The 14,175-nt window shown below is 44.5% G+C and overlaps 1 protein-coding gene across 2 annotated transcripts in view; it reads left to right on the top strand.

Annotated features, from left to right (window-relative positions):
- The window catches only part of LOC140492241 (slit homolog 3 protein-like), a 670,939-nt gene that overhangs the window by 643,376 nt on the left and 13,388 nt on the right, over window positions 1-14,175 (top strand). For both annotated transcript variants that reach the window (XM_072591156.1, XM_072591157.1), the window contains one exon: window positions 10,273-10,427. In XM_072591156.1, the coding sequence (XP_072447257.1) occupies window positions 10,273-10,427 (155 nt within the window). The remainder of the gene's footprint in view (window positions 1-10,272; window positions 10,428-14,175) is intronic.

Raw genomic sequence — 14,175 nt, 5'->3', positions numbered from 1 at the left:
TTACTCTGTAATGTTTGAAATATTCCAGGTTAGACTAGTGCACATTTATTCTGAGATGAATTGTGTTAGACTGGTATATCTTTACTCTGTGAGGATCTAAGATCTGTCTTGGACTGGTGTACCATTACTCTATCGCAATCTCTAAGATCATAGGATCTCTACAGTATGGAAGTAGGCCATTCGCCCCATTGAGTCTACAATGGACTGTCCGAAGAGCATCCCATGCATTTCCCATGGCCAATCCACCTAACGTACACATTCCTGAACACTCTGGGCAATTTAGCATGGGCAATCCACCCTAACTTGCACATCTTTGGACTGGGGGTGGAAATCAGAGCACCCGGAGAAAACCCGCATAAGTGCAGGGAGAACATGCAGACTCCATACAGACAGTTGTCTGAGGCTGGAATCGAACTCAGGTCCCTGTTGCTGTGAGGCAGCAGTGCTAACCACTGAGCTACCGTGTTCTGTCTTAGACTGGTATACCATTACACTGCCATGCATGCACTAAATTTAGGTTAGAGAGGTGATGAGCTGAAGCAAGAGTTTATAAAATTGTTTGAAATTAGTCCACATCTGATTAACCACAAGAAATCCTCATTTGCCTGATTTCCAACAGGTTCTGTTCGGATGTAGCTGTTCCTCAACAGAGGAAGAAAAGCCCCAATGTTTTGATAGCTGTGGTTGGCAGTAGTGGCTGAGTGCTGTACATTTGTCTATTGTGGTGATTTAGTTACTTTGTGCCCTTAGCGGATATGTGACCATTTTCCTTTGAGTATATATGAGTCAGAGTTTGGCACCATTTCTAATGGGAGGGAGGGACAGGAAGGGAAACAAATGCATTGATTCCTTCCACTGTTCTGGAACACAGCTTGTCTCTGTAATTGATGCCTATTAACCCCTTGGTGTGGCATCATATGTCTGATGCTTGGTAGTGTTATGATAGATATCTATGTTGTCATTGGTAACGAACTGCTGGATGGGGTGCTTTGCTTCCTGTATATTATATTTTCTGTCATACATTTGCATTTGATTCCTGGCCATCTCGCTGAGCAAGGGAAATTATGTGTCCAGTTTCTGCTGGATTCATTATGTATGTACCTACCCCAATCAGTCTAACCTGTTGACATTTGTAGATCCCAATTAGCGGGCCAACGAAATAGGATTTGAATGGTGTTTTAAAAGGATTAAAGGAATAGTTGCATATATTGGTCAGTGCATTGAGTATAGGAGTTGGGATGTCATGTTACAGCTGTATAGGGCATTAGTTAGGCCGCTTTGGGAATACTGTGTTCATTTCTGATCTCTTTGCTACAGGAAAGATGTTGTTGAACTTGAAAGGGTGCAGAAAAGATTTACAAGGATATTGCCAGGGTTGGAGGGTTTGAGCTATCGGGAGAGGCTGAACAGGCTGGGGCTGTTTTTTCCAGAGCATCAGAGGCTGATCTCAGGAAGGATGTACAGGCCCTGGAGTGGGTCCAGAGGAGGTTCATAAGAATGGTCCCAGGAATGAAAAGCTTAACATATGAGGAATGTTTGAGGATTCTGGGTCAATGTTTGGTGGAGTTTAGAAGGATGAGGGGGTGGGAGGATCTAATTGAAACTTACAGAATACTGAATGGCCTGGACAGAGTGGATTTTGGTTCCATTGGTAGGAAAGACCAGGACCTGAGGGCATAGCCTTAGAGTAAAGGGAAGCCCTTTTAGAAAGGAGATATTGAGAAACGTCTTCAGCCAGAGAGTGGTGAATCTATGGAATTCACTGCCACAGAAGGCTGTGGAGGCCAGGTCATTGAGTATATTTAAGACTGAGAGAGATAGGTTCTCAATTGTCAAGGGAATCAAGGATTATGGGGAGAAAGCAGGAGAATGGGATTGAGAGACCTATCAGCCATGGTTCAATGGCAAAACATACTTGATGGGCTGAATAGCCTAATTTCTGCTCCTATGTCTTATGGTCTTATGGTCTTAAAACCTTCAACACTTTGACTTAAACCCAGGTGCCAATCACACTGTTGGTGGGAGGAGCTGGGTGCTTATTGAGACTCCCCCTTGGGGTCTATCTCAATCACCGCCACTCTCCATGCAGCTCATTCAATTCGATGTGGAGCCGACTGACAAGCTGAATCAAAGGCAGCATTATTACAAACAAGTTCACAATAAACAGGACTGCACTATGATCACGATGCTTGGCTGAAGCCTCTTGTTGTGGCAGTGGTAGGGACAGTTAATCCTCTGCTGACATAACCTGGACATGCTACATGGAAGGTAAGTGGCATCATTGTGTGGCCATGGGTAATACTGCTGCATTGAACACTGCCATTGAGGTGTAAAATAGGACAAGACCTATATTGGCTTCAACATGACAACAGCATGCACATCAAGCTGAACAAAGAAAACAGTTTTGTTAAAGAAGAGGGAGTGGCATATTCATTTTTTATCTTGTTAGGGTCAAACATAATTTTCATAATGGCGGGGTGACACAATGATTTTATTAAAAAATAGCTCGGCAATGTCACATGATGGTGACACAGTGAGATCCCACAAAATGACTTGACAGTGCTGTATAAAAAGTGATGGCTGTCTAAAAGTAAGCTGCTGATAGCCCTGAAGAATTACTTTTATCTTTACATTGAGCACTGGTAATCCAATGGAGGAAAGGAGACAGAAATCTCCCAAATGCCTTTTCTGCCCCTTTCTTTCTCCCCTTTGACAACTCCGACAAAGACAGTGGTGAAGAGAATGATCCCATGGGAGAGACCTGTCAGTTCTCTATGGCTTCACTGTTCATGTCCGAGCCCAGGCAGTGAACATCAATGAATTTGGAGGACAGCACTGGCGAGGATGGTCCTGAAACATCCTAGCGATTGCCTTTTGTGATGAATTCACTCAGAACCAACTGAGTATTAGATTAGATTAGATTCCCTACAGTGTGGAAACAGGCCCTTCAGCCCAACAAGTCCACACCGACCCTCCGAAGAGCAACCCACCCAGACCCATTCCCCTACATTTAGCCCTGACTAATGCATCTAACACTACGGGCAATTTAGCATCACCAATCCACCCTAACCTGCACATCTTTGGACTGGGGGAGGAAACCGGCGCACTCGGAGGAAACCCACCCAGACACGGGGAGAATGTGCAAACTCCACACAGACAGTTGCCCGAGGCGGGAATTGAACCTGGGTCCCTGGCACTATGAGGCTGCAGTGCTAACCACTGAGCCACAGTGCCACCCTCCCCCCGTTGGTACGACTTACTGCAATGCTACAATGACTTGTGCTTTTGCACTTTGAACACAATAAAGTATCTCATGACACTGCATAGAAAGGTTGTTCAATAAACATCACTGAGCCACAGAATGAGGCATTAGGTCAGATGACAAAGAGCCTGGAGAAAGGTTTTAGTGAATGTCCTAAAGGTGAAAATGCAAGGGTCGAAGATGCATGAGGAGGGAGTTCCAGAGTTTGGGACCCAGACAACTGAAGGTACAGCACCAATGTTGAAGCAATTAAAATTGGGGCATGGTCAAGAGGACAGAATTAGAGGAACACTGATATCTCTGAGGGTTTGAGTATGGAAGGAGGTTTACAGAGACTGGGAGGGGTGAGGGCACAGAACAATTTGGAAACACGGATGTGAAGTTTGAAATGAAGACATTGCTTTACTGGCAGTCAGCACTGGTCAATGAACAACAGGAGGTCAGAACTTGGTGTGAAATATGTTATGGGCAGCAGAGTTGTGAATGACCTCTGTCTCAGAGTGAGAGAGATCATGCAGCTCAGAGTCTGTTGAAATAGCTAAATCTAGAGGTAATGGAAGTGTAAATGAGGGTTCAAAGGCAGGTGAGCAAAGACCGGGAAAAGCAGACGATATTACATAGGTGAAAATCGGCAATCTCAGCAAATGTAAATCAGAGACTAGAATCTCTACAGTGTGGAAGCAGGCCATTTGGCCCATCAAGTCCACACCAACCCTCTAAATTGCATCCCACCCCCATAACCCTGCATTCCCATGGCTAATCTACCTAGCCTGCACACTGTGGACAATTTGGCACAGCCAGGCCACCTAACCTACATGTCTTCGGACAATGGAAGGAAACCAGAGCAACCCAATACAGGCACAGTGAGACTGTACAAACTCCACACAGACACCCAAGGGTGGGATTGAACACGGGTCCCTGGTGCTGTGAGGCAGCAGTGTTAGCCATTGAACCACCGTGCCATGAAGTCAGATGCTTAACTATAAATTACCATTGTTATAGGCCAAGGCTATTTTTAATATTCTAATATTAATTTTCATATTACCTTTTAATATTAGAAAACTCACCTAGAGTGGTAGCTTGTTACATCTGAAAAGCAAGAAAGTACAAACACAAAGCCACAGCTTTCCGGGAAACAATCATTTTTATTTAATCCAATTGGTTTGTGGGTGTTGGATCTAATTTAGCTGCATGTTCTGTGAAAAGTCAGTCGCTGGAAAGGTTTAAACAGCAGGTTTAGCTGCTTAACTGAGCAGGATACACAGTTTGGCGCCCGTAGCTGTCATTATGTCAGGGTGAACGCCATGAAATAAAGACACAAACTATTGGTTGACTCCCCTTCATCCAGTGCCAAGCCACTGTCTCTGTCTGTCTGAGAACACGGAGATTTATCATCAGTTCCTACAAGGCATTCCATCTAAACAAGACAGAGGAACCTTTAAGCTGCCCGTGGGAATTAATATTCTGTGCCTTAAGAAAGGAGGAACTTCAGTAAGAATTCTCATGTTTTTTTGAAAAAAGGATGTTGTATTTCAAGCAATCCTTGCATTTCTCTCTCTGTCTCTCTCTGGTTCTTTTTTTTAAGGATCATTTTGACAAGGAGATGTTGACTTCTCAAAGACCTCCTGTGTGTTTTTTTAATATAGTGGTTAACTTGGCTGTCTTTCCACTTGTTCTACCTCCCACATCTGTGCACTGCTCATAAATATCACTGCAGACAAACAGCAGAGTGCTGCAATTGAGCTAGAATACTTTAGCTCCCTGAGGCTGTATCTTCTCACTGGGTATTAAAAGTTTCGGATCTGTTTCCCATAGCCTCTCGTGTCCAGCAGCGCCGGTCACTGGCATACATTATCTCATGTAGTCAGGAGTACGGCAACTCTGTGTGACAGCTGAAAGTTCATAACCCTCCAGTGATCAGAACAGAACATGGTGGCTTTATACACCCTGTCGCCTTCAATCTCTCAAATTAGCATTGAAGCATTCGGTGAGATGATGCCAGTCATGAAAGACTGTTAACTGCTTCGTTTCACATACAGCTGTACTGTTGCCACTCCCCAGGACTTTTTGACAGCACTTCCCAAACTTTTAACATTCCCCCTACCCCTCCATTAGAGTGTATCGCCTCTAACCTTCCCTCGCAGAAGGCTCAGAACTGAGATGACTGTTCTTTCATTGTTGCTGGGACATGCTCTTCGAACTTGCACTGCATTGTGTGAGTCCCTTTGTCACACAGCCCACAGGAAGAATCCTCAAGAGCACCCAGCAATGTGCAGTAAGTGGTAATGTGCTGGCAGTGTCCATATCCAAAAATGAGTGTTGCTTTAATGATCACCCAGAGAGTAAAAGCCAAACAAAACTGTGCTTCCATAACTCACTCTCAGTGCTCACCATGGGGAGAGAACAATAATTTAATGAAGGCTCCTGCCCCATTCTGTGGGGTGGCATGGTGTTTAGCACTGCTGCCCCACAGTGCCAGGGTCCTGGGTTCGATTCCAGCCTCGGATGACTGTTATTGAGGCGTTTGCACACTCTCCCTGTCTCTGTGTAGGTTTCCTCCCACAATGTAGGGTTTAGGATGGATTATCCATGCTAAATTGCTACTCGTGTCGAGAGATGTCTCGATCAAGCAGATGAGCCATGGGAAATGCAGAGTGATACGGTAGAGGGCTGGCTCTGGACAGGACGGTCTTTGGAGAGTCAGTGTGGACTCGATGGGCTGAATGGCCTGCTTCCACACTGAAGGGATTCTGTGACTTGCTTGTTAGCATTGTTGAAAAACTGCAAGCAGTTCACCTACCATTGCTGCTTTAACTGCTGGACCCATTCCCTACACTCTCACTCCTTTGTTTAAAATTCAATTCCCCATTGTCCAATCTGTGCACTGTGTTTTGTGACTAATAATTCACAAAACGGTGTGAGGCTACCTCCCCAACCCACCCCTACATTTCTTTGCCATATATTTCGACAGCGATACTGACCTCTCTCTGAGTTTTCTTGATGGACCTTGGTTAATATTGCTGACTTTCCTGTCACATCTGCACAAAGACTACAATGCCATCACCCTGCAGTCTCACGAAGCACAGAGCTGAAGCTAAGCTAGAAAACTCCAGCAGATGTCTTACTGGGTATTGCAAGTTTGGACTCTGCTTTCAAAAGTGTCTCATGGAAGGTTTAGAGGAATTTGGGCCAAATGCTGGCAAATAGGACTAGCTCAGTTTAGGATATCTGGTCGGCATGGACGAGTTGGACCGAAGGGTCTTTTTCCATGCTGTACATGTCTATGACTACGGCCTATGCATCTTACATTAATGGGTCCATCAGCCCTCCATGGCATCCAACAGCTTAACCCAATGGTACTGTCATAGGGCCAACACCCTCCGCAAAGTATGATCTGGATATGGTATCTTTCTCACATAGCTTACCCAATGGCTTCATTCCCATCAATATTTGAGAGATTGAAGAATGTAGATAAAGGCATGTGTTTAAAGAACAAGGGACATACAGCACAGGAACAGGCCCTTCAGCCCACCAAGACTATGCTGACACATGCCTTTCGCAATTAAAAACATTTTGCCTCTACATTCTGCATATCCCTCAATTCCCTGCCTATTCATATAACTGTCAACATTGCTATTGTGTCTGACTGCACCCCATCATCTGGCAGCGAATTCCAGGCACTTACCACCCTCTGTGTAAAAATAAACTTGCTTCTCGCATCTCTTTTAAACTTACCTGCTTTTACCTTCACTCTATAGCTGCTAGTAATTGACATTTCTACCCTAGGAAAAAGACTCTTGACTATACATGCCTCTCATAATTTTGTAAACTTCTATCAGGTTGTCCCTCATTCTTCGACGTTCAATTGAAAACAAACCAAGTTTGTACAATCTCTTCTCATATCTATTAAGGACATATGTAATCAGGACATCTGCCACTGTTTTCAAGGACCCCCCTACCCTGGCTATTGAACCAGGGTGAGAGTTGAGATAATTGCCTCTCATTGCATTAGTTGTGAAATAAACAAATTGGTCTCTGGTTTTAATACACAAATTTATCATTAATAGACCTTTTTGTACTATCTTTTAATATGCAGCCAGAACCCTTAAATTCTTTACTGGAAAGATAAATTGTTTATCTAAAATTATGAAATATCAAACTGGAGCCTTTCAACAAAGTTCAGTCTTATACCTTTACCAGTTTACCTTGCTCCACTGGTGTTCTGTCTCAGAGTAGAGTTTTGTGAAATAGTTTGGAAAGATGGAGCACATTTCAGGAGTTATGTCAAAGAGGTCAGCACAGAAACAAAAACAGAAATTGCTGGAAGAGCTCAGCAAATCTGGCAGCATCGGTGGAGAGGAATCAAGTTAACATTTCAGGTCCTGTGATCCTTCCTCAGAACTAGCTACGAAAATGTTGGGTTTTTATGCAGAAAATAGGGTGGGGGGAGGGGGTAAGGAGTAAACGAAAGGTGGACATAGAGCCCAAAGAGAGAGAAATAGTTGGACAGACAAAGGAGTAGATAATGATCAGGAGCAAATCACTGCAGATGGTGCAATCCATACTGGAAACAAAAAGTACTGGCGATCACGGCAGGTCAGGCAGCATCTATGGAGGAAGAGCAGGCACACATTTCGAGTCTAGATGACTCTTCGTCAGAGTTGAAGCACATCAGCTCTGATGAAGAGTCATCTGGACTTGCAATGTTCGCTTCATCTCTCTCCATGGATGTTGCCTGGCCTGCTGGATAATGATCAGACCTAGAAGTAGCCCATAGCTACTAATGGGAACTATCCGTGGCTAACAATGGGTTGTGTGCAACAGCAGACCATGTGGTAACAAGGCCTGGTGTGTGGAGGTTGGGGGTAAGGACATCAGAGAAGGTGTCTCTGGTCCAGAATTGGAAAAGCTTATCAATCTTCAAGTTCCGTCTGATGTGTTCTCGTGTTAAGTGAAACCCTGCTGTGGCGGAGCTGGTTAATGAAATCCATCCTGTGATTTCCCTGTAAAGGAGCTGGGGTATGAGCAGTTCCACCCACTTCCTTTCTAAAGGACTCCTTATTGAAGAAAGGCAGCTTCCACACTCTGAACAAAGAGCGAAATCACAACAAGCTGACCAGCAGATTGCCTGATGCCCAGCAGCCAGTTGAACCTCAGACAGTCAGTAGTATCAATGCTCACCAGTTGTCCATCCTACATTGTTTGCTGATAGACACTTTTGGACCAATGCTGTTGTGTAGGGTACAAAGACGGAAATTCCTGGAAACACTCAGCAGATTTGGCAGCATCCATGGTGAGAAATCAGAGTTAACGTTTCAGGTCAAGTGACCCTTCCTAGAACCCTGTTGTGTACTCTGCTGGAGTAAATGGGATATGGACTGTGCTGAGGGAAAAGCAAGGCAGCTTCCGATCGGTACAGATGGAAGCAGGCCATTCGACCTATTGGGTCCCCACTGACCCACTGAAAAGCATCCCACCCAAACCCACCACTCTATTCTAATACCCTGCATTTCCACATGGCTAATCCACCTAACCTGCACTTCCCTGGACACTACTGGCAATTTCCCATGGCCAATCCATGTAACCTGCACATCATAGGATTGTGGGAGGAAACTGGAGGAAACTGACACAAACACGTGGAGAACATACAAACTCCATACAAACAGTCGCCCGAGGGTGGAATCAAACCCAGGTCCCTGGCGCTGTGAGGCAGTAGTGCTAACCCCTGAGCCACCATGCAGAGTAAAGACTCACTCTCCTCACAATTTTAGGAATGATATCTATCTGAGTAACTCATGCCTGATGCCGTCATGCAATAAACTACATCTTGTTTAAGACAAGAGTCTTCCCTCACTTGGCTGCAGCAAGCTAACCCAACCCTGGGCTGGTCATGGTTTTCATTCCAAAACATACAACAGCTGTCACATGCAAAATGTCATCAAAAACATTGCTGCCATTCATGTCTTCATGTTGTCACCTTAGTTGTGGTCAAATCGCTGCCAACACTTAGGAAGTGGTACCGTCTGGCTTTTAAAACTTGCCCAACTCCTTGCAATTGACTATATATTGTCTGCATCAGACCATTATACATAGTATTGTGAGGAGCCTGAAAGGAAATAAAAACAGTGTCGTGCAATCGTACAGAACTTTTTCATTTCAGAGAGTGTTGTTTCAGCTGTGCGTTTCTCATATGGAACGTGAACTGATTATTTGCACTTTGTGGTCCCGCTCTCGTGCAACATTGTTCATGGAAGGGAGTATCCTGACCTTTGACAAGTTTGTGTCTGTATACACTGTTGAACTGACTCTAACCTCAAAGAGAGACACTTCTGCAATTTGCAGTAACGAAATATCCTGAACCAGTCACCTGTCTCTTGTCACTTATGATGCCATTCCCAGCTCTGGAGTTTAATCCTTTCAGCCTGTCTGCTGCCTCCAACAGGCAGGATTAATTCTCTCAGACACCACACCATTGCTGTCACAGAGGCTCTTTGGTCATCATATTGAGTAGTGTTTCATTGTAAAATGGTGTGATATAGCTACCATGGGGGAAGACTGAAATCAGACAGCCCACTGCTGTCATAAATTCCTCTTGCGCTATTCTATCCTGACCAACATGTGCAGTGGAATGAAGCAACTCAATAACAACTTCTCTAACCTCGGGATTTTACTTCCAGTCAATGAAATATTTTGGAACTGGGGATGCTGTAAATCAGAAACAAAAACAGAAATTGCTGGAAAAGCTCAGCAGGTCCGGCAGCATCCGTGGGGAGAAATCACAGTTAACGTTTCGAAGCCATTGACCCTTCCTCAGAACTGAAAATATTTTGCAGGTGTAGTTGCTGTGAAAAACACGACAGCTAATATGCAATTAGCAGTTTGCACAAACAACAGCGTAGTAATGGCCAGATAATGTCTGTTTGTAGTCGCGTGCTTAGTCAATCCCTTTTATTTCACATTCAATACCCTGTCAGTTTTCCTGTGGCTGACATCTTTTCATTCCCTTTCAGTGTGGAGACAATCAACGACGGACAATTCCACACCGTCGAGTTGATGATGATGAACCAGTCGCTGAGCCTGGTTGTGGACAAAGGAACTCCCAGGAGCTTGGGGAAGCTACAAAAACAGCCGACTCTGAGCCTGAACTCCCCGCTGTATATTGGAGGTGGGTTCGTTCGTCACTTTCTCCATCTCCAACAGAGAAACGGGCAGCAGATGAGTGAACTGCTACTGCCAGTCATTCCGCTCGCTCTGATGGGGAGCTTTGGTTATGAATGAACTTCTTGTTGCAAGCAGTTTGCTTTGCATTTATATGTTAAAGTGGAATTGCACAGCTTGAAGTTCAGTCATTACAGGGCTCACCAAAGCTCACTGTTCAAAGAAAGAATCCCATTTCAGAAGACACATAAACAGAGCAGGCAGGAGGATTTCCCTATGATGCAGGAATATATAGTGTTTGCAAACTGTAGGAGAGTGGTTGCCAGGTGTGTCAGGATGAAGTAAAGGATATAAATACAAGTCTGAAATTCTAGAAATTCTTTGTAAATGGTTGCTGGTATGGAAGCAGTGGCTGGTGGGGAAGTTAGAGTAGGATTTGACCTTGGAATTTGAAGATGCCGGTGTTGGACTAGGGTGTACAAAGTTAAAAATCACACAACACCAGGTTATAGTCCAACAGGTTTAATTGGAAGCACCAGCTTTCGGAGTGACGCTCCTTCATCAGGTGATAATGGAGGATGCAATTCTAAGGCACAGAATTTACAGCAAAAGTTTACAGTGTGATGTAACTGAAATTATCCGTTGAAAAATACCTGGATTGTCTGTTGAGTCTTTCATCTGTTCGAATACCATGATAGTTTCACTTCTTTCATGTGTAAATCACAAAACCTTTTTTTTAAAAGTTGCGTTCTCAGGTTAGCTGTAACAATATTGTCTAGCTAACACCCATTGTTACAGCTAATCTGAGAACGCAACTTTAAAAAAAAGGTTTTATGATTTACACATGAAAGAAGTGAAACTATCATGGTATTCGAACAGATGAAAGACTCAACAGACAATCCAGGTATTTTTCAATGTATAATTTCAGTTACATCACACTGTAAACTTTTGCTGTAAATTCTGTGCCTTAGAATTGCATCCTCCATTATCACCTGATGAAGGAGCGTCACTCCGAAAGCTGGTGCTTCCAATTAAACCTGTTGGACTATAACCTGGTGTTGTGTGATTTTTAACTTTGAGCTTTGAAGATGAACTTGCTGACCTTGGCTATTCATGTGATGTCATTGAGTGCTTTAACATTGCATTGAAGTGGAGAGTCAATGGCCCAGTGGTATTATCCCTTAACTATTCTATCCAGTAATTATCTGGGGAACTCCAAGGCAGATGGTGGAATTTAGATTCAATTAAACGTCTAGAATTATGAGTCCAAAGATGACCATGAAACCGATGCCAATTGCTTGGAAAACCCATCTGGTTCACTGATGTCATCTAGGGAAGGAAACTGCCATCCTTACCTGGTCTGGCTTACACATGACTCCAGACCCACAATTGACTCTGGGCAATTAGGAATGGGCAATAAATACTGGCTGAGCCAGTGATGCACACATCCCTTTGGGATTATACAAAAAGAGCTGTTGGGTCTGTGCTCCTGTCATTCCCTTCACCAGCTAACTCTCACCATGATCATGGACCCAATGGAAGGTGGGTCTCTCTCCTCTCTCCTTCCGAACAAGCACTAGGTAGGTAGTGCTACCTAGTAGCATCAGATTAACTTCAGCGCACACAGTTGTTATTGTTTCCCAGATGGTCAAAGATGCCAGCTTCTACTCCAGACAATACGGGTGAGTGCTATGCAGTTCCAACAAGTGAGGGCTTGCTTTCCCTTCAGCTGCTCAATGCAATCCCATGAGCCGCTCAGCACAATCCCATCAGCTGCTCAATGCATTCCGTTTGCTGCACCACATATTGTCCTTCATTGCTCATTGTTTTCTCCACCTTCTGTTCCAAAACGGTTTTGCCTGAGGTTTCCAGGTGATGGTGTGGTTGCAGAGCCCGGAGGATGCACAATGTCCTGGGTGTCCTTGCGCCTGCCATTGCAAAACCTTAGTACGAAACTACTGCAAGGAAGGAAAAGTAACAGACTGTCATCGTTTATTGCTGGGGGAGCTGGATGCAAAAGCAGAGAAGTTGCCTCAATCATGCAGGGCACTGGTGAGACTGATTCAGTAGTACATTGCACAATATTGGTAACCTGATTCAAGGGAGGTTGAAGCTGAGCGAAACTTCACCAGACTGACACAAGGAATGGGCAGATTGTGTTATAGACAATAGACACTAGGTGCAGGAGTAGGCCATTCAGCCCTTCGAGCCAGCACCACCATTCATTATGATTATGGCTGATCATCCACAATCAGTATCCTGTTCTTGCCTTATCCCCATAACCCTCAACTCCACTGTCTTTAAGAGCTCCACCCATCTCTTTCTTGAAAGTATTCAGAGATTTGGCCTCCACTACCTTCTGGGGCAGAGCATTCCATACACCCACCGCTCTCTGGGTGAAGATGTTTCTCCTCAACTCTGTTCTAATTGGCCTACCCCTTATTTTTAAACTGTGTCCTCTGGTTCTGGACTCACCCATCAGCGGAAACACACTTCCTGCCTCCAAAGTGCCCAATCCTTTAATAATCTTATACAACTCAATCAGATCCCCTCTCATCCTTCTAAACTCAAGGGTATACAAGCTCAGTCGCTCCAATCTTTCAACATATGATAGTTCCACCGTTCCGGAAATTGACCTTGTGAACATACGCTGCACTCCCTCAATAGCCAGAATGTCCTTCCTCAAATTTGGAGACTAAAACTGCACACAATACTCCAGGTGTGGTCTCACCAGCACCCTTTACAGCTGCAGAAGGACCTCTTTGCTCTTATACTCAATTCCTCTTGTTATAATTAGATGTGTACCTGCTGGAATTGAGAGGAAGAAGAGGTGATTTGATTGAAACACACAAAATCCTGCAGGATCTTGACAGATTGGACCTGGAGAGGTGCCTCTTCCACTGGGAAAGCCTCGAGCTAAGGATTACTGTTTAAGAAAACGGGGTCATCCATTAAAACCAGGATTAGGCGAGGTTTATTTTCTCTATGAGCCTTTGGAATCCCCTTCCCGAAAAGGAGATGGAAGTCGAGTCATGGAGCGTTTTTAAAGCAGTGGTAGTAGATCCTTGTCAAATCAGGAGTTGAAAGGTTATCAAAGATAGATGGGACGATAGATTTGGGGTTACAATTGGATCAATCATGTCGTATTGAACAGTGGAACAGATTCATGGAGCTGATGGCCTACTCCTGCTGATTTGTATGTTCATATGTACAGTGTGCTGTTTGTAAATTTAATTCTCAGCCACTTCTATCAACCTTCACACACAATCTGTAACGTAGGAACAGGCTGCCCTGATTGCTGTTGCCCTCTCTATTTTTCTCAGTTCTCCATTGTCATTTTGTTTTGGCCTTTTTCACCACACGTTGCCTCAGTCTGGAGGTGGCACTGATTCAGGAAATGGCCAGTATCGAGCATATAGCCATCCAGTTCGGGGTGGCACGGTAGCTCAGTGGTTAGCACTGCTGCCTCACAGTGCCAGGGAGCCGGGTTCGATTGTGTGGAGTTTGTACATTCTCCCCGTGTCTGTGTGCGTTTCCTCCGGGTGCTCCGGTTTCCTCCCACAATCCAAAGGTGTGCAGGTTAGGGTGGATTGGCCATGCCAAATTGTGCAAGTTATGTGCATAAGTCAGGGGTAAATGTAAAGTAATAGGGTAGGGGATTTGGGTAAGGGTGGGTAACTCTTTGGAGGGCCAGTGTGGAGTTGTTAGGCCAAATGGGCCAATTCCACATTGTTGGGATTCTATGATTCTAAGAA

This window comes from Chiloscyllium punctatum, chromosome 20, assembly GCF_047496795.1.
Source record: "Chiloscyllium punctatum isolate Juve2018m chromosome 20, sChiPun1.3, whole genome shotgun sequence".
Taxonomy (NCBI): Eukaryota; Metazoa; Chordata; class Chondrichthyes; order Orectolobiformes; family Hemiscylliidae; genus Chiloscyllium; species Chiloscyllium punctatum.
Note: the sequence above shows the minus strand (reverse complement) of the source record. Positions and strands in the feature narration are given on the sequence as shown.